Source organism: Mustelus asterias, chromosome 3 (genome assembly GCF_964213995.1).
Source record: "Mustelus asterias chromosome 3, sMusAst1.hap1.1, whole genome shotgun sequence".
NCBI lineage: Eukaryota > Metazoa > Chordata > Chondrichthyes > Carcharhiniformes > Triakidae > Mustelus > Mustelus asterias.
The window spans coordinates 14,308,166-14,333,340 of record NC_135803.1 but is presented as its reverse complement, the minus strand read 5'-3'; the positions used below and the strand labels follow the sequence as shown (position 1 = coordinate 14,333,340).

General features: G+C 43.5%; 3 protein-coding genes across 3 annotated transcripts in view; 1 reads left to right on the top strand and 2 right to left on the bottom strand.

The window, feature by feature from the left end:
- Nucleotides 1-25,175, top strand: part of LOC144487108 (mediator of RNA polymerase II transcription subunit 12-like protein) — a 596,823-nt gene that overhangs the window by 222,668 nt on the left and 348,980 nt on the right.
- Nucleotides 7,264-8,961, bottom strand: LOC144483002 (P2Y purinoceptor 14-like). Its single transcript, XM_078201829.1, has one exon. The coding sequence runs from the start codon at nt 8,959-8,961 to the stop codon at nt 7,924-7,926; it is 1,038 nt and encodes a 345-aa protein (XP_078057955.1). The 3' UTR covers nt 7,264-7,923.
- Nucleotides 18,179-23,143, bottom strand: LOC144482992 (P2Y purinoceptor 14-like). The gene is made up of 2 exons (XM_078201819.1): nt 23,056-23,143; nt 18,179-20,164 (listed from the first exon to the last, which is right to left on the bottom strand). The coding sequence occupies exon 2, from the start codon at nt 20,154-20,156 to the stop codon at nt 19,107-19,109; it is 1,050 nt and encodes a 349-aa protein (XP_078057945.1). The 5' UTR covers nt 20,157-20,164; nt 23,056-23,143; the 3' UTR covers nt 18,179-19,106.

Below are 25,175 nucleotides of genomic sequence, written 5' to 3'. Positions count from 1 at the left end.
GAAAAGGCTGAGGGATAACCTGGTAGCTGGGGGACTTCAACACTGTTTTGATAGATTAAAAGTGGTTGAAATGCTGCTTTTTTGCACTCAAGCCAAGCTGTTGCAAAAGTTGTGTTGAGTTTGAACAATTTGATTTGAAAGAACCAAACCCCTTACGTTTGACGGTGGGCACAGACATTACCGTGTCCACTGGAACTGAGTAGAACCTGACTGAATTAATGTGTCCTGTTCCTGGTGATATTTATGTCTGGGACTGGAGTCTCTGCCCCTCCCTGGAGTTGCTCTGTACTCTCCAGCCTCTTTCATACATGCTGACTTGTTCAGAGGTTGACCTCATCCTTTTCAAGGACTGGAGAGAATATCTCATTGCACCCCCTTGGAAATCACTGGAGGATCTCCAGGGAAAATCAGGTAGATAGTGGATCCCAAGAAAAGGAATTTGTGGAATGTCTAAGAGATGGTTTTTGGAGCAGCTTGTGACAGAGCCCCTGTGGACCTGATGAAGGGGCAGCGTTCCAAAAGCTCATGCTACCAAATAAACCTGTTGGACTTTAACTTGGTGTTGTGAGACTTCTTACTGTGCCTACCTCAGTCCAACACTGGCATTTTCACATCATAAATAAAAGGTAAAAGAGAGGCAAAAATAGACATTGGACCACTGGAAAATGAGGCTGGAGAAGCAATGGCAGGAAACAAAGAAATGGCAGAGGAACTGAATAGTTACATTCCATCAGTCTTCATGGTGGAAGACACCAGTAGGATGCCAGAGCCCCAGGAGAATCAGGAAGCACAGGTGAGTGTAGTCGCTATCACTAAGGAGAAGGTTCTGGGGAAACTGAAAGGTCTGAAGGTGGATAAATCACCTGGACCGGATGGACTACACCCCAGCATTCTAAAAGAGATAGCTGAGGAAATTGTGGAGGCATTGGTGATGATCTTTCAGTAAGGGAGGGTCCTAGAAGACTGGAAAGTAGCTAATGTAACACTGATGTTTAAGAAGGGAGGGAGGCAGCAGATGGGAAATTATAGGCCGGTTAGCCTGACTTCGGTCATTGGCAAGATTTTAGAGTCCATTATTAAAGATGAGATTGCGGAGTACTTGGAAGTGCATGATAAAATAGGACTGAGTCAGCACGGCTTTGTCAAGGGGCGGTCATGTCTGACAAACCTGTTAGAATTCTTTGAGGAGGTAACAAGGAAGTTAGTTAAAGGAGAACCAGTGGACATGATTTATTTAGTTTTCCAGAAGGCCTTTGACAAGGTGCCGCACAGGAGATCTAAATAAGTTAAGAGCCCATGGTGTTAAGGGTAAGATCCTGGCATGGATAGAGGATTGGCTGACTGGCAGAAGGGGGATAAAGGGGTCTTTTTCAGGATAGCAGCTGGTGACGAGTGGCGTGTCTCAGGGGTTGGTGCTGGGACCACAACTTTTCACCATATACATTAACAATTTGGAAGAAGGTACTGAAGGCACTGTTGCTAAGTTTGCCGATGACACAAAGATATGTAGAGGGACAGGTAGTATTGAGGAAGCAGGGGGGGCTGCAGAAGGACTTGGACAGGTTAGGTAGTAGACAAAGAAATGGCAGATGGAATACAATGTGGAAAAGTGTGAAGTCCTGCACTTCGGAAGGAGGAATTGAGGCAGAGACTATTTTCTAAATGGGAAAATGCTTAGGAAATCAGAAATACAAAGGGACTTGGGAGTCCTTGTTCAAGGTTCTCTTAAGGTTAACGTGCAGGTTCAGTCGGCAGTTAGGAAGGCAAATGCAATGTTAGCAATCATGTTGAGAGGGCTAGAATACAAAGGGAGGGATGTGCTTCTGAGGCTGTATAAGGCTCTGGTCAGCCCCCATTTGGAGAATTGTGAGCAGTTTTGGGCCCCGTATCTAAGGAAGGATGTGCTGGCCTTGGAAAAGGTCTAGAGGAGGTTCACAAGAATGATCCTTGGAATGAAGAGCTTGTCGTATGAGGAACGGTTGAGGACTCTGGGTCTGTACTCATTGGAGTTTAGAAGGATGAGGGGGGATCTTATTGAAACTTAAGGATACTGTGAGGCCTGGATAGAGTGGACATGGAGAGGATGTTTCCACTAGTAGGACAAACTAGAACCAGGGGGCACTACCTCAGGCTAAAGGGACGATTCTTTAAAACAGAGATGAGGAGGAATTTCTTCAGCCAGAGAGTGGTGAATCTGTGGAACTCTTTGCCACAGAAGGCTGTGGAGGCCAGGTAATTGTGTGTCTTTAAGACAGAGATAGATAGGTTTTTGATTAATAGCGGGATCAAGGGTTATGGGGAAAAGGCAGGCGAATGGGGATGAGATAAATATCAGCCATGATTGAATGGCGGAGCAGACACGATGGGCCGAGTGGCCTAATTCTGCTCCTATGTCTTATGGTCTTATAGGTAAGATTCTTTCGATTTGTGTGATTGCTGAAACCAGTACCAGGGTTTCCCAGCATGTATGTGCCTTTTGTCATGGATGCTGAACTATACAAGGCAGTTATCTTTTAAAACGTCCCCTTTAACTTAAGATAAAACAGAACATGTTGAATATTGTTTGTGGAATCAAAGTGGATTCCCAATAAATATCACAATTTGGAGAAATGCCAACATGATCTGGTTGTCTTGGGAAGAGAAACTAAAATCAAATCCCATTGTAGCAGCCTTGCAGTTTTAACTCCTTTTCTCACAGTAAAAGACAACTGCTCTTTGTGATGCTGAAACAAAGCAGTTAGTTCTGTGGGAAACCAAAGTGAACTGTTCCATATTAACAACCAAGCAGGATGCTTGTGAGAGTTTGGTTTATATTTTAAAGAAAAGTACTAGAACAGACTTGGCTCTTGAATATTTAATGAATGGGGATTCATTTTTATGTACCTTGCTGGTGATAATTGGATGCAGAAAACTTGAATAGGGAGTGGAGCGATTGTTGAAGGACACTGGAAGTTTTATCCTGGTGTGGCAGGGAGAATTTTGTCTCCGCTGGAGAGCTGGCAGTAATAATGGGATTGTTGCTATAATGCTGCATATCTGTCATAAGTGAAGTGTTCTGTAAAGACATTTTATAAAACAAATCTTGGTTTTGCTAGTCAATGAAATTAACGATACCGTCCTTTTCAGTTTGAGATATTAGTTACTTGTCAATTGATGTTTGGACCTTTTATTGAGTTTGGTTTGTTGCTATTTATTTTGAAAATGTTAAATCAATCCCATTGGTTTATTTCTGTTGTGTTACGCCACGGAGGTGATGTTTCCCTCTGTGCGATTTTGGTACCGCCCCAAAGGGATATACCTCACCTGTAATCTTAAGTAAGTGTGTTTGAGGGAGTCGGAAGTTATTAGTTCAGGTAAATTAAAGCAGGATCGGGTATACTCTATCATGAACAATTAACAGGTCTTTATTTTAAAACTGATGACAACCTTTGTAGAATCATAAAATCTCTACAGTGTAGAAGGAGGCCATTCGGCCCATCGAGTCTGCATCGACACCCAATCCCACCCAGGGCCAATCCCTGCTTAGTTACCCTGCTAATCCCTCGAACCTATCACATCCCGGAGCACTAAGGGTTAATTTAGCATGTCCAATCAACCTAACCTGCTCATCTTTGGACTGTGGGAGGAAATCGGAGCACCCGGAGGAAACCCACGCAAACACAGGGAGAACGTGCAAACTCCACACAGACAGTAACTCAAGCCGGGAGTCGAACCCGGGTCCCTGTGTTGAAGTAGAAATTTTCCTGCTTCTTGACTGTGATAGAAAGACTCAACAAACTTTGTTCCGACTAAATAACTAGTCTTTATTTACGAAAGACTGCATGCAGTATTGGCTGAAACTTCAGTTCAGAGAGCAGTTGGTACAACTTGCTAATTCCTCCTCAAGTCCGCGCTTACAGAAAGAATCAGTTCAGTATTTATACATAATCATTATCAGTTTGCGTGACCAAAGCTTATTCAGGAATTCAATCAGTAATCAATGTCATTAATCATGGCACAACCTGCTGACCTCCGAGAACTCTTTGTCTCATCATTCATACCCATATCTTGTCCTTTGATAGAACAGAAAAAGGTCGGTGACTCCTCCATTCCTGACCTTATCTTGTCTTACTCATGCAGCCAGCCTTATCAGGTCCTGCAGGGGTCAGGGATTTTGGAATAGCTTGGTCAGCTTTTCTTATATTGTACCAAATAGTTGACCAATTTTCCCATCATGCCATTAATTAGTTCGTACAACTTCACACCTGGAGCTGTGAGGCAGCAGTGCTAACTGCTATGTCACTGTGCCTCCCATTACCTTATTAAAACAATTAACAGACTGAATAAACTCCTCAATAGAATGCTGTCTGAATAATACAAGACTCATGAATGAATCAAAGGCTTACAAATTCCAATAATTCTCAAAAGGATATATATACAACCAAGCACTTGTTAGAAGTCTGAAGGTCTTTGCTATTCAGGTCTGACACACCTTCCGAGTTGATCTATTTTCTGACTGTTAGTTTTATGAAGACATACATTAAACTGCAGGATTCTATATGAGCGACTGGCCTCTCCCTCCTTCTGACTGAAGAGGTGGCAAGATTACTCTAACAGATATTTCCCCTTGACTGAGTTTAAATACCTAGAATTACCTCTCAGTATTCTTGCAATTTGAATGCTTGAGGCTGTCAACAACACTCAAATTTGAATTCAGTTGGTTCTGTGTCTTGCTTTAAACTAATTGGTCCAATTCAAAAGCCTGTTTTGCTATGCTGGAACTCTGGCTGCTAGGCTTTTGACACAGTGTTGCAAAATTGGCTTCTGCAGCCTGCTTTCTTCAATTTAAAAACCCAAGCACAAAAACACATGCTTTTTAAAGAGACAATTCTATACGATTTCTTCTTTTGGTTTCAGCATTTTTTTTCAATATTTACATTTATCAAACACCACATTTTTAACCTTATATATGCGACTTTATAACAGTTAGTCATTTGGGAAATTTGTCACATTATGAAAAGTTATTGTTCCTTATGCGGATTACAACCCTATCATGTATCATTCATAGGCGGATGAGATAAATACAATTCAAATAGCAAAGGAAACATGTACCATTGTTCACCAGTAGAGCAATAAATATTGTTGAGAGGGTGTTGATTACAGAATGGTGTGTCTTAAAGATGTCTTCATAGTCTTCAGTGGATTAATTGTAAGTCTTCATTAACAAGTGGAGCTATTTACAATGTACTGTAAGGGCCAGGTATTATTCTCATGGTTAGACCTTTTGCACATTTCTGCTCAACACCACGCTCGCTCCAGGGTCTCGATCATGTGCCTTCCTACATTACCCTGTGGCCGTTACTATACTCTGTTCCACATTAGTCCTTTACGTGCCAGACCCATACGTTACAAGCCCAGTTGATGTTATAACTTCACAGGAAGATCGCAGAATGGATCCCTGGCTCAAAATTCAGAACTCTTATTTTTTTTAGAAAATGTGGATGTGGAGAAATAGAGTCACAGGACTGCCAATTATTTTTTAAGAACAACATGAAATATTTGATTTTAATACAACACTCCTTCATTCCCCTTATCTTCACAAGCGTACGCATATTTCAAAGGTAGCATCCCACTTTGAAAGCAAATGGCTAAGGCCGCTCAATCAATAAGCTGTGGATTTCTCCTCAAATTCCCGCTAGTTGATTGCCACTTGAGTGTTTTCGAAGTTCACTCTTAAAAAGACATGCTTTAAAACTGTCTTTCAAGCAATACTTTTCCTCAGCTGTTTTCATGAAGGATCCACCTCCAGGTTTTCCCAATATCCTTCCAAATGTTGTTTTCTCTCCACTGTATTAGCAAAGATTTCCAACTAGATTGGAAACTAGATTTCCAACTCTCATTTCAGTATTTTCTTTGCCTTGAATTGCCACAGCATCCAAACTGGGACACAAAAGCTCATGTACTCAGTCCCTTACCGAATACTATTGTTTCCAAACGCTGGAAAGATGGACACCAAACTTACAGTTGCTTCTGTTTGCTGCCTTTCCCTGAGTCAACTTCACCAAGGCCTGCACTTTCAGCTCTTTCTTCACTGACAGTAACCCTGCTCCAATAGCAACTTCCTCTGTTCCTTTAACTTGAGACTTTCTGGCAACTTCTCTTCACTTCTCTAGTTTCTGTAACTAACTGTTCTCTAGGTTTCTGGCATATGCCTCCTTTGCCCCTTGCTCCATTGTATGGCTTTTCTTCCAGCAACGTGGTGAGAGAGATTCCCTCTCTCCCTGCAAAGCCCCTCCTCCTCTGGTTTCCAGTTAAAACTAAACTCAAAAAGCTCTTTGCCCTAAAGGCATTGCTAAGATGTTAACATCGCAATCCTCTTCCAGGCTCCTGTTTACCTTTCCTGTCATAAAATCTCTCAGCACAATCGAAATACTGATTGAACTGTAATCAAATGCCCATACATGCAAACACCGTTGTTTAATGTAAGTCTATCTAGAGAACAAAAACTACTAAATTAAACCCACTTAAATATATACCTAATTTACTAGCTCATTTAAACTATCTCTTTTGTTTTGATGTTAATACGACATGAATAATAACCCTTTCCTTTTAAATGATGCTGATTAACAAATCAAATCAAATCAAATCAAATTTGTTTTTTTCTATCTGGTCCAATGGCCACTTCACAACGCTTGAGCAAATGTATAAGCATTTCAGCTCTTACTTCACATTCAAAGTTGGTGACATATTATTTGGGAAAGAGTTGGTTGTGCTATCTTTATGCAGGATTGTTTTCTAAAATAAGCACTCCTTCTTGTTTTAATTTAAAGACTACCTATTTATTTTAAATGGCCACAGGGCTCCAGGATGAGGATTGTCCTGTTCCCCCTCAAAACTAATTTCAATGTAATTGCTGACCCACACCAATGTCTTTCGCCCGCTGAATGTACAGAGCGACAGTGTGGTGGCAAAACAGCAAGTGCCCAGTGTAATCAAGGGCAGAATTTTACATTGCCCTGATGAATAAACATTCATGGCATAGAGAGTAACATATTGGCATGGATAGGAGAATGCCGAGCTAACAGGAATCGGAGTAGGCATAAATTGGTCATACTGTGTAAGCCTAGCTTCACCCAATCACCTATTTTCTGTCAATCAACCTAATTGAGCCCTACTCTGAAAAACCCCAGCGGAAAACACTAAAATAACAGATCAGTATTAGCCCAGATTAAAATTTTCTGCTTCCAAGGTATAACGAGTGGTGTGCTATAGAGATTAGTCCTAGAGTAGGGAGGTTATGCTTCAGTTACACAGGGCACTGGTGAGGCCACTGAAATGAAGAGGGATCCAGGTGTCTGAATTCATGACTTACAAAAGGCTAGAATACAGGTACAGCAAGTAATTCAGAAAGCTAATAGATTATTGTCATTTATTGCGAGAGGAATTGATATAAAAATAGAGATGCTGTGCTAAAGTGGTACAGGACATTGGTGCGACCACATCTGGAATACTGTATATAGTATTGGGCTTCGTTAAATGATCAACTGTGGAGAGCAGGTTTAGATGCAATGAATGCATGCTGGAAGACTGGAGTATTTGCAAACCTTGGTGAATGCTGTGGTTGTTGGTGATTACAGCAAATTTGAATCTTAGTGCATGCCCTTGTTACCTATTTGTGGGACCTCATTGTGTGTAACTTGGTCACTGTTTTTGACAAGGAGACAGAAAAGTGACAATATTTCAAAAGCATTTCAATCGCTCTGTAGTATCTTTGCAGTAGCTGTTAGGTAAACCCCATGCTTTAATTCTTCCCATCTCCTAATCATCTTTAACCATCTCTTCAGAAATTTTCTACTTCCTTCTTAGTAATTGGAATAATCGCGAGCAATGGCAGCTTCAAGGTAATTTTGCAAGATCGATGTTACATTATTTTGCACTGTTGAATTAACTGGCCTTCCTGTCATCCAGCACAAGTTGTGAAGGGTTCGTATGGACGGACTGATCGTTGTGTGAGTCATTGCCCATTAAGTTTTTGTCCAGGCCTAACTTTGACCGAAATGCCTTGCAAAACAGAAAGTAGATCACTGGATCTAAGCAGGCGTTAAGCGTTGCCAGCACATTCGCCAATTCTTTCAAGTGGAAGAGAGTCTTTTTCCAAAAGCACCCAGTGATGACATCAATCTGGCTTAAAATGTGAGGAAGCCTCATGATGTGGTAGGGAACAAAACACACCACAAAGACAGCAAGGAGGATTAGAATGTTGTTCTTTGCCTTGGCTTGTTTTCTGAGGGAGTTCGGAGATGGGGATTTGTCAAGACGTTTTGCAGTTTGAAAGTAAAAGAAGCAAAGCCCTATCAACACGCAGAGAAACAGAAATGTGCCACCAGCGTGGAGGGTTACGTGCCAGTGAACACCTGAACCACTTCTAAATTCTAAGCATGTTTCTTTTGTGCTATTTTGGAGCGGCTTTTTTCCTGTCAGAACCGCATATGAAGTTCCAAAGCTGAGAAGAACACACCAGGTTCCGATGGAGACAATTCTCGCAGACTTGAGAGTTTGAAATGAATGTATTTTGAACGGTTTGACGATTTTCAGGTATCTGATGGCCGCAATGTATCCCAGGAAGAGAATGCTTGAATACATGTTCAAATAGAAGATGCATGTTGTGTAATTGCAGTAGATTTTTCTCATTATTGTGAAGCCCAGTGTTTTCTCTGCGCCAATTCTTATCGGCAGTGAGAGGACCAGCATTAAATCGGCTGCGACCAGGTTCTTTAAGTAGATGGTGATGCTGTTGCTGTTGGGGACATGACAGAAGTACACCCAGAAAGCCAGGCTGTTGAGAATGATTCCAATGACAAATATTAACGAGTAGGCAATAATGGTAAAAATAGCCAAGCCATCAGAGGAAAGCTGGCAAGTGGTGTTGCCGGGGGAGTTTGTGTTTGTAACAATCTCGATACGTTGCGTTGGATCAGCCATCAATATGTCTGAAAGTTAGAATAGAATACATTATTTTTCTATCAACATTTTGCACAACGATTTGTTAAGAGACTGTCCTTGAGAAGCAAGAAGTGCTGGGGTCAGGGATCCGATATTTTATTTTAATGATTATTGTTTGTTGGAAGTTTGTAAATACATTTGACATGCATTATGATATGTTAGAAATGCAACAGCAGATCATGACAATGGAGTTGATGTGCTTCGTGAGAAAGCAAACAAGTTTTAAGTTTATTTGTTAGTGTCACAAGTAGGTTTACGTAAGTGCTGCAATGAAGTTACTGTGAAAACCCCTTCGTCACCACACTCCGTCCTCATGGGACGGAATTTACCACTGCTTATATTTAACCAGAATCTTTTGACATAAAAAAATGCTGCAACATGGTGATAAAGAATAAAACTATGCTTTGAAGACTTTGTTTATGTTCTTCTTGAAAGACAGAACTTGCATTTATATAGCACCCATCATAAATTCGGTTCTCCCAGATCCATTCCTGGCCAATGAAGTACTTTTGAAGCATAGTCAGTGTTGTAACACCTGAAACGCGAGAGCAAAATATTTAGCACAGATGGTAGTGCTTTCAATATATTAATGAGAATCCTCTGGATCCAGTGTTTTGGATTCTGGAAATGAACCATAGTTCTTCACGAATCTAATTACCAGCTTTGAATCATATGAGGGGAAACTCCAGTGGTTTGATCATGAGTTGATGACTTGGTCTCATTTCTTGCTTTCTGCTGGTCTTCTTGTGTAGAAAAAACTTCAAATGTTGGAAATGTTAAACAAAGCCATGAATGCCCATATTATATGAACTTTGACCATTAGCCGTTCTTACCCCCATTTCATTTCATTTTATTCACCTTCTACTGAACCTGTTTTATCTTCTAGGTCTAAGAAACAATTCAGGCTGTTACACTTTAAGGCAATGATGAAACAGGAGTGTTTTTTCAGCACATTCTTCCTTCCTCCCCGTGACCCGCTGATGTTGTAATTGTTTGTCTGTGATGAAGCAAATTATTTTGTAGTTATGTGACAGATTAAGGTATACACAGAGCAGAGTGCTTTCAGGATGTGTATGACACAGCCCAGGCAGGCGTTACATAACTTAGGGCAGGGAGTTACACAACTGATCCTCCTGATTCTGTGTGAGTGTATTTCTCCAGATCTGGTCATTGCTTCTTGTACTGAATGCTAGATTCATAACTGAACATTTAGGAGAGAAAGATAGAAAGATGTTAAGGCTTTGGTGCAGTTATTTGATCAAGTTTTGCTTTGAAATCGTGGCCCAAATTTTCTGTCCTGAAATTTAATTTCCAAAACCTGCTTTTGTTGAAACATTTTTCCGGTGAATTTCACTTGTCGTTTTGCCCCATGAGTTCAAAATCACCTGAGATTATGTACTTAACTTTCTGGAGTGGGACTTGTGCCGTATAGAGACCTCCCCCGTCTCTAATGCGAGGGCTCTACCACTATGCCAAGGTGGACCCCTTGTTGCTGTAGAACTCACTAACCGTAGATTTCTCCACCTCAGAAAAAAGATTCCTTTAATGACAAAGACCTGATAAGATTCCACACCGGTTTAAGAGAGTTAATCTACGCTGAGACTTCCCTCACAATGTTTAAACAGTAACAAAGTTAAATGCCTGAGAGACAATAAAACTGAGTGCAGTGATCACTGACATGGTTAGATTGATTGGTTATGTGCAACTCTTTGAGTTTATTTAGAGTTCATTCAAAATGTCTGATGGTTACATATATATCCCACAAACACACAATAAAAATCACCTACCTGACCAGAGCGTTTGATGAGGTATTTCTCAGTGTCTGCAGGATCAAGAGATCTTGTACTGATACTGGACTGAATGTGCGTGTGTATTTCTTTTTAATCCTTATGATGTTAATCAACTTGCGGTGTTCATCATTTCCTTTATCCAGAAGTCTTGAGCCAATTAGTTTAACTCGGACCAGCATCGTGACTTTGAGAAATAGTGATATTAAACAGCAAACAGGGTGTTTTTTTTTAATTTTCATGGTCTGAAGAGCAATGCTCACATTCCAAGTGTTCCTTTCACTAGAATTAAGAAGTGGTGGCATGAATATTCAATGTTCAGCTCTGATCAGCATGTTGCCTTTAAGTAAACTGATGTACAACAGCAAATAAGGCATTTGACTTGAAGCTCTAACTATGCATTTTATGGTTTCCTTATGTATGCATGTGTGTGCAGTGTATGTGTGTTTGTGTGTGTGTCTGTGCATGTGAGCATAGTGTGTGCGCGTCTGTATGCACTACCCCATCGCACAACTCAGCTTCGAGCATTTGATTGTCAGAATGAAGCTTACACAGCAAACTGGACAGTGTTGGTTAGTCTACAACAGAAACAGAAAATGTTGGAAGATCTCACCAGGTCTGACAGCTTCTGTGGTGCTCATATTTGGCGGTGGGCCCAACCCCATTATCTCTTCCACTGGAACTGAGTAGAACTGGACTGAATTAATGTGTCCTGTTCCAGGTGATATTTGTGGCTGGGACTGGAGTCCCTGTGCCCCTGTCATTATCTGCCCCTCCCTGGAGTTGTTCCTCACTCTCTTATGTTACAACCATAGAATCCCGACAGAGCAGAATGATTTATTCAGCCCCTCGGCTCTGCACCGACGCTCCAAAAGGGCTTCCCACCCAGATCCTCTCCACTGCCCTATCCCCGTAACCCCGCACATTTGCCATGGCTAATGCATCCAACCTGCACATCCCTGGACACGAAGGGGCAATTTTCCGTGACCAAGCCACCTAACCTAGCAGGGGCAGCACGGTGGCACAGTGGTTAGCACTGCTGCCTCACAGCGCCAGGGACCCAGGTTCGATTCCCGGCATAGTGTCTGTGTGGAATTTGCACAGTCTCGCCGTGTCAGCGTGGGTTTCCTCCAGGTGCTCCGGGTTCCTCTCTCAGTCCAAAGATGTACGGGTTAGGTGGATTGACCTACTGATGACACGTCCACGCTGGGGATTAGCCATGCCAATGTATTGCCCCTTAGTGTCAGGGCGACTAGCTTGGGTAAATGCATGAGGTTATGGGGATAGGGCCTGGGTGTGATTTTGGTTGGTGCAGACTCGATGGACCGAGTGGACTCCTTCTACACTGTAGGGGTTCTGTAGGATTCTATCATAATCTTTGGGCTGTGGGAGGAAATTGGAGTAGCTGGAGGAAACCCATGCAAACACGGGGAGAACGTGCGAACTCCACACAAACGGTCACCCAAGGCTGGAATTGAACCTGGGCCTCTGATGTTGTGAGGTAGGAGTGCTAACCACCATGTTACCCTTGCTGCCTGTGTCCGGAGAGGAAGCAGAAGTTTACAAGTGTGGGAAATAGATTGTGTGGGGAAGAGGAATGGACACCATTTTGTGGAGCTTGACTGAGACATGGGAGTGCGATGGAACACAGATGAGGTTGTGTGAGGGTTGGCTGGTCAAATGGAGATAGTGAGGAGGTGTCTGGATGGAGGGGAATGAGAGGAACTGCAAACTATGTTGGTCTGAGTTGTATTATATAGGACAATGCTGGGGAGCGCATTGTGTGGGGTTTGGCAGCTGCAAAGTGTATTGGTGTCTTATCACCTGCCTGAGGTCCTTTCACAACATTGTCTCCAGGTTCAAGGGATCACGCTCCTTCTACAGACATCCCCCAGTTTTTTTCATACACACCTACTTGATTGGAGAGGCTGGTCTCATCTTTCCCAATGACTGGAGGGAAAACCTCTTTGCATTCTATGCATCCTTCAGCAGACCCTCCTGTTAGGATTAGAGTCATGGAGGTTTACAGCATGGAAACAGGCCCTTCGGTCCAACTTGTCCATGCCACCCTTTTTTTTTAACGACTAAGCTAGTCCCAATTGCCCGTGTTTGGCCCATATCCCTATATACCCGTCTTACTCATATAACTGTCTAAACACTTTTTAAAAGACAAAATTGTACTTGCCTCTACTACTATGGCACGGGGCAGCATGGTAGCACAGTGGTTAGTACTGCTGCTTCACAGCACCAAGGACCCGGGTTCGATTCCCGGCTTGGGTCACTGTGTGGAGTTTGCACATTCTCCCCATGTCTGCATGGGTTTCCTCCGGGTGCTCTGGTTTCCTCCCACATTCAGAAAGATGCGCTGGTTAGGTGCATTGACCCGAACAGGCACCGGACTGTGGCGACTAGGAGAATTTCACAGTAACTTCATTGCAGTGTTAATGTAAGCCTTACTTGTGACTAATAAATAAACTTTATTTATTTACCTCTGGCAGCTTGTCCCAGACACTCATCATCCTTTGTGTGAAAAAATTACCCCTCTGGACCCTTTTGTATCTCTCCCCTTTCACCTTAAACCTATGCCCTCTAGTTTTAGACTCCCCTACCTTTGGAAAAAGATATTGACTATCTAGCTGGTCTATGCCCCAATAGTTGAACTATTCCTGGATGCTCGGGGACAACCTTCCCTGAATTCCTTCATTCTCCTAGATTGCTTAAACCAATGGAATCAATGGGGGTTGGGGGAGGGTTTTCTGGCCTCACCATGGCGTGTTTCTCACGATGGGAAGAGTCGTGCCGTTTGCCGGCGGCGAGATCTCCTGGTCCATCTCCTGTCAATCAGATCTTCCTTTGACTGCACCTCATGTACCAAGAAACCTACAGCGTGGGCGTGTCATTGATGGGTCAGTAGATCCTGCCGACGTGAACAGCCGGAAGATCCCGGCCAATATCAGGATTTCCCAGCAGGGTTTGGTATATTTGTACCTATTGTCAAAACAATGATGTCCCCTTTACCCTAAGGTAAGACAGAGGGTGGCACGGTAGCACAGTGGTTAGCACTGCTGCTTCACAGCTCCAGGGACCTGGGTTTGAATCCCGGCTCGGGTCGCTGTCTGTGTGGAGTTTGCACATTCTCCCTGTGTCTGCGTGGGTTTCCTCCGGGTGCTCCGGTTTCCTCCCACAGTCCAAAGATGTGCGGGCTAGGTTGATTGGCCATGCTAAATTGCCCCTTAGTGTCCCGGGATGCATAGGTTAGAGGGGTTAGTGGGTAAAATATGTAGGGATATGTGCATAGGGCCTGGGTGGGATTGTGGTTGGTGCAGACTCGATAGGCCGAATGGCCTCTTTCTGCACTGTAGGATTCTATGAGAGCATTTTGAAAGTCGGTGCGAGGTTTTAGTGAGGTGCAATGTCAGCGTCAATTTCTGATAAATACCAGAAATGCCGATGCGACCTGCTCATTTTGGGGAGAGAGACTAAAATAGAAATCAATTGGAAAAATGTGGCAGTTTTCACTCCTTTGCTCATGACCTCACAGAAGATAACAGCCGCTGTTTGAAACAAAGCAGTTACTTCTGTGAGAAATCAGGGGTGAACTGTTTCAAGTTCACAACCAAGCAGGATGCTTGTGAGAGTTTGGTTTCTGTTGAAATTAAAGAGAATAGAGCTGACTCGGCTTTTGAAGATTTAATGACTGGTCAGTCATCTTAAATGTGCCTTGCCAATGACAATGAAATCCAGGAAACCTGAGCAGAGAGTGGAGCAATTGTTGAACCACAGTGATAGTTTCGACCTGGCGGGACGAAATGCTCCTCGGCTGGAGAGCTGGTAGTGAGTGTGGGATTATAATGCTACAACGTGTAATGCTACATATCTTTCATAAATGAGGTGGTGCATAAAGGCTTCTCATAAAACGTTGATTATGTTAGTTTGTAAATGTGAAAGGTTAGCACTGCTGCCTCACAGCGCCAGTGACCCGGGTTCAATTCCCGGTTTGGGTCACTATCTGTGCGAAGTTTGCACGTTCTTCCCGTGTCTCCGTGGGTTTTCCCCCGGGGTGCTCCGGTTTCTTCCCAGGTGCATTTGCAACCCTGTCATGTATCCTTAAAGTTTATTTATTAGCCGCAAGTAAGGCTTACATTAACAATGCAATGAAGTTACTGTGAAATTCCCCTAGTCACCACATTCCGGCACCTGTTCAGGTCAATGCTCCGAACCAGCACGTCTTTGGACTGTGGGAGGAAACCGGAGCACCCGGAGGAGACCCACGCAGACACGGGGAAAACCTGCAGACTCTGCACAGACAGTGAACCAAGCTGGGTATCGAACCCGGGTCCCTGGCGCTGCGAGGCAGCAATGCTAACCACTGTACCGTCGTACCGCCCGTATCGTCCCTCGGCGAAGGAGTGAGATAGATGCAATGCAAATAACAATGGAAGCGTACCATTGTTTGCAAACAGAGCAGTATAAATAACAACCCTTTCCTTTCAAATGATGGTTACATAATTTTATTCAAATATTTAATTGCATTTGTTTTATTTCTTTCCATATAATCCAATGGTCATTTCACAACGAGTGAGCAGAATGAAAGATCATTCTGGTTCTTGTTTCACATTCAGATGTGCTAATGTTGTTTTTGAGGTGGCTGGTTATGCTCTCTTTATAGAGGGTTGTTATCGAAAATGAGAACTCCACCCTGTTTTAATTTGAAGACTATCTACTTATTTTAAATGGTTGAAGGTCTCCAGGGTGGGGATCAATTCCGTTCACCTGTAAAACTTCCTTGCCAGTGTAAGTGTTCACATGCACCATTGTTCGGCGGACAAGTGGCAGATGGACTTCAATCCAGATAAATGCGTCGTGGTCCATTTTGGTAGGTCAAATGGGATGGAGGAGTACAATATAAAGGGAAAGACTCTTAGTACTGTAGAGGATCAGAAGGACCTTGGGGTCCAGGTCCATAGGACTCTGAAATCGGCCCCGCAGGTGGAGGAGGTGGTTAAGAAGGCATATGGTGTGCTGGCCTTTATCAATCGAGGGATTGAGTTTAGGAGTCCGGGGATAATGATGCAGCTATATAAGACCCTCGTCAGACCCCACTTGGAGTACTGTGCTCAGTTCTGGTCGCCTCACTATAGGAAGGATGTGGAAAAGATTGAAAGGGTGCAGAGGAGATTTACAAGGATGTTGCCTGGATTGAGTGGCATTCCTTATGAGGATAGGCTGAGGGAGCTCGGTCTTTTCTCCTTGGAGAGACGAAGGATGAGAGGAGACCGAATAGAGGTGTATAAGATGTTGAGAGGCATAGATCGGGTGAACTCTCAGAGGCTTTTTCCCAGGATGGAAATGTCTGCTACGAGAGGACACAGGTTTAAGGTGCTGGAGGGTAGGTACAGGGGAGATGTTAGGGGGAAGTTTTTCACACAGGGTGGTGGGCGAGTGGAATCGGCTGCCGTCAGGTGTGGTGGAGGCGAACTCAATAGGGTCTTTTAAGAGACTCCTGGATGAGTACATGGAGCTTAATAGGATGGAGGGTTATAGGTAGGTCTGGAAGGTAGGGATGTGTTCGGCACAACTTGTGGGCCGAAGGGCCTGTTTGTGCTGTAGTTTTTCTATGTTTCTCTGTTCAACTTCCACTAACAGTACAGGACAATTAGTAAGTTGCTAAAACTGCAGGTACTCGATGTAATCAAGCATGGAATTTCACATCCCCTCCCCCCACCCACCGCCCTGGGTTCTTGTTGGGGAGGGAGGGGTGGGGACTGTAAAATCTATTGGATGGCCTTCCCACTGGGGGCTCTGACCACCTGACCTCTTCGCAATTTTACTTTGGGACGCTGAGGCTTATTACAGCCCATCTGCCATTGCCTCAATTGAGGACCTGAATAATATCCAGTTACTGACCAGCTAAGGAGCATTCCCTTCTCACCATCAATTTTCAAGTTACCAGGATGAGTTCAGTGGCAGGGCTGAAGCATGTAAACTAACCCAGTTCAGGCCTTGTGCGGGAAGCGGGGGGTGGAATAGAGATAGATGCCACCATTGGCAGCTTCTTTGCCCCATTCCTGCCCCCTACAAAAGGACTGGCTCCCTCGGGACCACCCTCCCTGTCAGCCTCGCTGGCGACACTCCCAGCCCCTCGCCCCTACCCCGGGGCCTCACCTGCCAACCTGAAATGAGAAAGCCAACCTGGTCCTGAACACCCGGGACTGAGGCTCTGGCCACTGTTTGCAGTCCCCGTTTTGTCTCCTTCATTGCAGGGACTCAAGCTGCTGGCTAATCAGGTTGGTTAAAGGCTGTGGGGCGGGCTGAATTGGCAGGGATGTGTTTGCCACCACCTTCTGCGATGGTGGGAAGGGAAATTCCACCATCAGAAAAATCCTGTCTTCAAAAAATGTTCCCGATCCTTGCTGCATTTAACCACAGACCCCCCCTCCCCCACTTCCAATTTTCCGATCATCTAAATGAACACATTGATCTAAAATGGTCTCTCTCATTCTCTGGGCTATTAAGGAAATGTCTCGTTTAGATCATTGAACCAACATGGGGCGGCATGGTGGCACAGTGGTTAGCACTGCTGCCTCACATCACCAGGGACCCGGGTCCAGTTCCGGCCTTGGGGTCACTGTCTGCGCGGAGTCTTCACGCTCTCCCAGTGTTTGCGTGAGTTTCCTCCAAGTGCTCCAGTTTCCTCCCACCGTCCAAAGATGTGTGGGTTAGGTTGATTGGCCATGCTAAATTGGCCCGAGTGTCAGAGGGATGAGCTGGGTAAATATGTGGAGTTATGGGAATAGGGCCTGGGCAGGATTGTGGTCAGTGCAGACTCGATGGGCCGAATGGCCCCCTTCTGCACTGTAGGGATTCTATGATTCTATGAACATTGTGTGTGTGTGTGTGTGTGTTGCCATATTTCTTTAACACGGCAATGTTATATGTTACACAACCATCAAAAGTGGACACAATGAAGCATCAATTTTCTTCTCAGAGTTCTTTAGTTTATATCAAAAGGAGGAATGTTTCCTCCCACAGTCCAAAGATGTGTAGGTTAGGGGGTCAGCGGGATAAATATATGGGGTTACGGGGATGGGGCCTGGGGGGGAGAGTTGGTGCAGACTCGATGAGCTGAATGGGCTCCTTCTGCACTGTTGGGATTCTATGATTCTATGATTAATATTGCACTTTTTTAGAATTCCATTTCATGCTTACATCTTTTTGTTTTTCTTACTGCAAATTACGAAAATTATAAACTATCTGTGTGTAGACATTTTACACTTTTAGTTGTTTAATTGCAAATGTGGATGTTGCTTACCTATGAGATGCCTCTCTATTTTTGACTTTCTGTCTCTCTGCGTTTTCATAATTCTGCCACCAGAATGAGAGCATGAGTCACAGATATCTAGTGCATGGATGGTTACTTAGATTTAATCTCCTGCAATCTACACAATGAGTTATTCAATGCCAAGACCGATGACAATGCCAAGATTGCGAAAGGGTTGAGAGTGTTTGATCTCTAGTTCCTCTTCCTCTTGTTGCAAAGCGCTTGGTTTCTTAATCTGACTGCACCAAAGCTTTCCACTTCCTGCAGAGTTCTGAGCATTAGACAGATAACCAAAGAAAAAAAAACCCTGAAGCTTTTAATAGCTGCAGGTTAGAGCGGTTTCCCATTTTCCTAATGAGAGCTGTGATCAACTATCTCTGTACAAAGTCTTGGCCAAATGATCAACTGTGGACAGCAAGTCTAGATGCAATAAATTGATGCTGAAAGACTTGGTATTGCAACTGGTGGTTATTGTCAGTTTGAACCTTGGGGAATACTGTGGTTTCTGGTGATTATGATGCCAGAGCTTCTGGGATGTGGTTCAAATTGGGGTCTTAAAGTCTTCCTTGGTCAACATGTATTCCTTAGCTGCCATCGCCAGTGGCTGACTAACGTAATTCATCTCATTGCCGGTTTGGGGGACCTCATTGTGTGCAATTTGGTCACTGTGTTTTGACAAAATGACAAAAATGTGCCGAAATTTCCAAAGCGTTTCAATTGCTCTGAAGTACTTTTGCAGTTGCTCTTAGATAAATTCACTGGTCGGAATTTTCCGACCATTCACGACAGCGGGATTTTCCCATCCCGCATCAGTTAATGGAAATTTGGTTTGTCTCCGAATTCTCTGTCTTCGCTGCAGTGGGAGCGTGGCGTGAAGGGCCAATGTCTTCATTTTTCCCATGTCTGAATTTTTAAAAATTTCTCTTCAGAAATTTTCTATTTCCTTCTCAGTAATTGGAATAATTGTGAGCAATGGCAGGGTCAAGCTGATCTGGCGAGATTGACGTTGCATTCTTTCACATTGTTGAATTGCCAACTGTTGGTTCGTCGAGTATCGTTTGTGAAGCATTAGCACATAATGAGTGATCATTGTGTGCACCTTTGTCTTTGGAGTTTTTGTCTAGGCCCAACTTTGACCGAAATGCCTTGCAAAACAGAAAGTAGATCACTGGATCGACACAGGCATTAAGCGAGGACAGCACAATGGCAGATTCCTTAAAGTGATAGAGAGTCTTTTTCCAAAAGCACCCAGTGATGACATCAATCTGGCTTAAAATGTAAGGAAGCCTCGCGATGTGGTAGGGAACGAAACACACCACAAAGACAGCAAGGAGGATTAGAATGTTGTTCTTTGCCTTGGCTTGCTTTCTGAGGGAGCTTGCCGATGGGGATTTGTCAAGACGTTTTGCAGTTTGAAAGTAAAAGAAGCAAAGCCCTATCAACACGCAGAGAAACAGAAATGTGCCACCAGCGTGGAGGGTTACGTGCCAGTGAACTCCCGAACCACTTCTAAATTCTAAGCATGTTTCTCTTGTTCTATTCTGGGGTGGCTTTTTTCCTGTCAGAACGATGTATGAAGTTCCAAGGCTGAGAAGAACACACCAGGTTCCGACGGAGACAATTCTCGCAGACTTGAGAGTTTGATATGCATAGCTTTTGAGTGGTTTGACAATTTTCAGGTATCTGGTGGCCGCAATGTATCCCAGGAAGAGAATGCTTGAATACATGTTCAAATAGAAGATGCATGCCGTAAAATTGCAGTAGATTTTTCTCATTATTGTGGAGCCCATCTTGTTCTCGCCGATGATTCTTATCGGCAGTGAGAGGACCAGCATTAAGTCGGCGACCACCAAGTTCTTTAAGTAGATGGTGATGCTGTTGCTGTTGGGAACATGACAGAAGTAGACCCAGAAAGCCAGGCTGTTGAGAATGATTCCAACGACACAAATTAATGAATAGGCAGTAATTGTGAAAATAGCCAATCCATCAGAGGAAATCTGGCAAGTGGCATTGCCGGAGGAGTTTATGCTTGTAACGATCTCGATACGTTCTGTCAGATCAGCCATCAATATGTCTGAAAGTTAGAATAGAATACGTTATTTTTCTAGAACCATTTCATGCAACGATTTGTTAAAAGAGACAATTCTGGAAAAGCAGGAAGTGCTGGCGTCAGGTATTCAGTATTTCCATTGAGGTGGCACAGTGGTTAGCATTGTTGCCTCCCTTCGATTCCCAGCTTGGATCACTGTCTGTGCGGAGTCTGCACACACTCTCCCTGCGTGGGTTTCCTCTGGGTGCTCTGTCCAAAAGACATGGTGGTTAGGTGCATTGGTCATGCTAAATTGACCCTCAGTGTACCCGAACAGGCGCCAGAGTGTGGTGACTCGGGGACTCTCAAAGTAACTTCATTGCAGTGTTAATGCAAGCCGACTTGTGACACTAATAAAGAAAACTTTAAATAAACTTTAAAGAATAATTATTCTGTGATAGAGTTTGTTAGTATGTTTTGCATCTATTTTGAAATGTTAGAATTGCAACAGCAGATGACAACGGACTTGATGAGAAAGGAATTTAACTCCGCCCCTTTTCAGCAAGAAACCTTTGAAATAACAAATTCTGCAATGTTGTGACAAAAGTATGTAAACGTATTCAGAACTTGGTGCTTATCCTTCATGAAAGAAGGAACTTGCGTTGTTTATAGCACCTATCTTAAATTTGGGTTGTCCCAAAGATTTTTACACCGAATGAAGTACTATTGAAATGCAAAAGGTCATAGTCCCAGATAGCCATAAACTCCCATCAAAGGGAAGAGCTGACTGGTGATGATTTAACCCAAGGATCACCACACCTCAGGCGAGTGGCTAAAACTAGAACCAGAGGGCACAACCTCAGGCTAAAAGGGACGATCCTTTAAAACAGAAATGAGGAGGAATTTCTTTACCCAGAGAATGATGAATCTGGAACTCTTTGCCACAGAAGGCTGTGGAGGCCAAGTCATTGAGTATCTTTAAGATAGAGACAGAGAGGTTCTTGAACAATAAGGGGATCAGGGGTTATGGGGAAAAGGCAGGAGAATGGGGATGAGAAAGATATCAGCCATGGTTGAATGGTGGAGCAGACTCGATGGGCTGAGTGGCCTAATTCTGCTCCTATACCTTATGGTCTTATGACAGGGTCTTCATGAAATACCTCAGCCTGTTTGGGAATTAAACTTGTGCTGCCGGCTTTGCTCTGCATCATGAAACAGCCATCCACTCAACTGAGCTAATTGTGGTCACTGTTACAATGTAGGAAACACAAGATCAGGTTAAGTTTATTTATTAGTGTCACAAGTAAGGCTTACGTTAACATTGCAATGAAGTTACAGTGAAAATCCCTGAGTCGCCACACTCTGGCACCTGTTCTGGTACGCTGAGGGAGAATTTAGCATGGCCAATGCACCTAACTAGCACATCTTTCAGACTGTGGGGAGAAACCGGAGCACCCGGAGGAAACCCACGCAGACACACAGAGAACGTGCAGACTCCGCACAGACAGTCACCCAAGTGAACACGGGTCCCCGGCGCTGAGAGGCAGTGGTGTTAGCCACCGTGCCGCCTATCAATGTCCCACAAATATTAATGCATTCAACATATTAATGTGAAATACTCTGGATCTAGTGTTTTAGATTCTGGCAAATGAATCATAGTTATTAATTACAATTCATTACAAATTGTGAATAGTAAATGTCACAAAACACATGTGGGCAAGAAACTGTTCGGGGTTTAGAATCTGAATGCATGATCAATCTTATTTCCTGCTATCTGCTGGTCATTTTGTTTAAAGAAACATGAAATGTTGGAGATTGTAAATGCTAATACAATGTGGCCAGTATCTGGTTCTCCGCGCCCTCCCTCCCCTCACACCACGACATCGCTCATTTATTATCATCCACCTTATAAAGGAGTCTGTTTATTTTTTAGATCCAATATAGGATTCACAGGTAAATGCATTCTTTAGGCGCTGGTAAACCTTCTGTGTTTTTCCAGAATGTTCTCCTATCCTCCCTATTATCTGCTGTTGTATTTGTCTGCGATTAACGTAAGCACTTTGCAGCATTGTGGCAGTGTGAGATATTTGCAGAAGTTCGTTTTCTGGATGTGCGTGACACAGCAGGGCAGATATTCCAAACTGAGGAAGGGAGTTACACAACTGATTCTTCTAATTCTGTGTGAGAAATATCTCCAGATCTGGTCATTGCTTCTCACACTGAATGCTACATTTGTTACTGAGAAGTTAAGAGAGAAGGATGGAAAGATGTACTGTTTGGCGGCATTTATTTAACAAACTTCACTTTAAAACCACGGCATCAAGTTTCTTTCTTAAAATTTATTTTCCAAAACCTGCTTCTGTTGAAACAAAAGTCAATGCTTGCATTTTTCTGCTGACTTTCACTTCTGTCGTTTCGTCCCGTGAGTAAAAAAAATCACCCAAGATTATGTACTCAAGTTTCTGGATTGGGTCTTGTGCCGTATAGAGACCTCCCGAGGGCTCTACCGCAATGCTAAGGTGGACTCCTTGTTGCTGTAGAACTAACTAACCATCGATTTCTCCACCTCGGAGGGGAGATTTCTTTAATGGCAAAGACCTAATATGATTCCATACCTGTTTAAGAGAGTTAATCTACGCTGAGACTTCCCTCACAATGTTTAAACAGGAACAAACCTAAATGCTTGAGTGCAGTGATCACTGACACAGTGAGATTGATTGGTTATGTGCAACTCTTTGAGTTCACTCCTTATTTAGATTTAGTTCAATCTATCTCATTTAACATTCTCAAATTATCTTCTAATGCAAAAGAAACACATTGAGGTGAAAAACTTTCCTGGAGAAACAGGGATCAAGTTCTGAAAGAATAACCAGTCTAAACCTGACACTGATGGTCACAGTATATGAAATCCCACAAACTAAAGAAAAATTACCTACCTGAATAGATGTTCTTGATGTGGTATTTACTCTGTGTCTGTCAGAGCGAGAGTACGTGCAGAGATACTGGATTGAACTTGTATGCACTAAATGTTTTTTTCTTAAACCTCATGATATTCCTGGTGAATGCGTGCTGTTCTGCATTTCCTTCAACCAGAAGCAGCAAGTAGCGAAATGAATAGTCAAAACGTTCAGTCAAAGGTTCAGCTCAGACCAGTATTGTGACTTAAAGTAATAGTGTTGCCGAACAGGAAATGGGTTATTCAATTTAAAGATTTAACTCTACATTGTATAGCTTCCTTGTGTGGTGTGGTGTGTATATATTGTATGCATATATTTATGTATGTATATATTTGTATGCATGACATATTCAATTTGATTATGTGTGCATGACAATCAAAAGTTTACACCTCGGGTTTAAACTTTTGATTTAAAAAATCCTCTATGTCACTTTATTTTGATGTATGGAGAGTTTGCCTTGATGCTGCAATCAGTGTCACCATCACTAGCCCAAACTTAGCGGTTTCATAGAATCGTAGAATCCTACACAGGGATGGGGCCTGGGTGGGATTGTGGTCAGTGCAGTTCTAAGGGGAAGTTTTCCCATCCTGCCCGCCATGGGAATCGTAGTGGGGGGGGTGGGGGTGGGGGGGGGGGGGGGGGGGGGGGGCGCAGACCATGCAAAGGATCATTGACCTTGGGCGGGATTTTCCGGTTTTGGGGCCAGCGCGGCCGGGAAGTCTCCATTTGATAAGGAGGCAATGGGGAAGGTGTGACAAGAATTCTCAAGGATGATACCAGAACTGGGGATGATCGTTGTCAGTTGTCCCTTGATTTGACAATGAGGCCTTCTCTGGGTTACGAGCTCCTGTCATGGGTCTTGATGTCACTGAACGGGCGGATTCTTGACCTGCAGATCTTTGGGAACATGGCACATACGATGTCCCATCAGGTAGTGGAATTTGGTGTGCCGGATTTCCTTCCTTTCCTTTCCTTCTTTTCTGCCGCTCTGCCTCATCATTAAGGTATTTAGAATTGAAACACAACACCACTTGGTGGATAAGTTGTCGCCATTTGGAATGATTGGTAGCAAGCTCCTCCCACTCATTAATGTCAATGCTGCTGGACTTTAAGGGGAGTTTCAGAGTGCCTTTGAAGCATTTTCTTTGTCCTGTTCTGGAACCCTGGTCTTTGAGGGTTGGGGGAAAACAGGATCTGCAAGGGGAGAAGCTTCTTGGCCCTCTAGACACATTGTGCAATCCGTTGAGGTTCATTCCTGCTGGGGTTTTTGATTAACTGCTTGTGGAGCTGGAGCTTGTTTGATGATCCTGCCTTTGCATCGGGGGGCTGCATGGTTGATGGAATTTATCTAGCACTCTTATGTGTCACCGAGGAATGTGGCAATGACTGTAAGACTTTTGTTGACTTGCAGAGATCTTGTTTATCAAACACTAATTGTTGTAGTTTGGGGAAGGCTGAGCTGGTGTAGCTGATCTGACAGTGTCCACTCATGGCAGCGAGGTTGGGAGACATGCTAGACAATGTGCGGTCGAGAAAATCCTCAATTGGTAGGACTGGTGATAGAGAATTATGCGTCTTAACAGTTGCGAAGGTGGAAGAGAGCTGCAGTGGCAGGGTGGTCCTGATCACTGTGGCTCAACATGTGACTGAGAGGATGTAATTATAAGGCTGAAGGGGCTGGAGCACTGATCTCTGGAAAAGAAAAGGCTTATGAATAAGCTGATAAGGGTCGAAAAGGGTAGATTAAAAATGGAAAGCTGCTGCTTTTTGTGCATCGTGGAAATTGAATTGGTGTTTAACAATGCGATTTAAAGCCAAAAACACACTTTTGCTGGTAGATCCATACGTTATATCATATACTGGAACTGAGTAGAACTGTCAGAGATCCTGGGTACCAGCAACCTTAGGCACTCTGAGTCGACTTGAGTACAAACAGACCTCGACACCATGTATAATCCGATGTGAGGCCTTTAATGACTTGTGCACAAGGAGAAACCAGCTTGCAATTGTCCTGCGAGTGTTTCTGAAGTTATAGACCAACAACTTAGCATTTATAGTCAATTACAGCAAATCAGAACCAAGCAATTTTTCTAATCCTT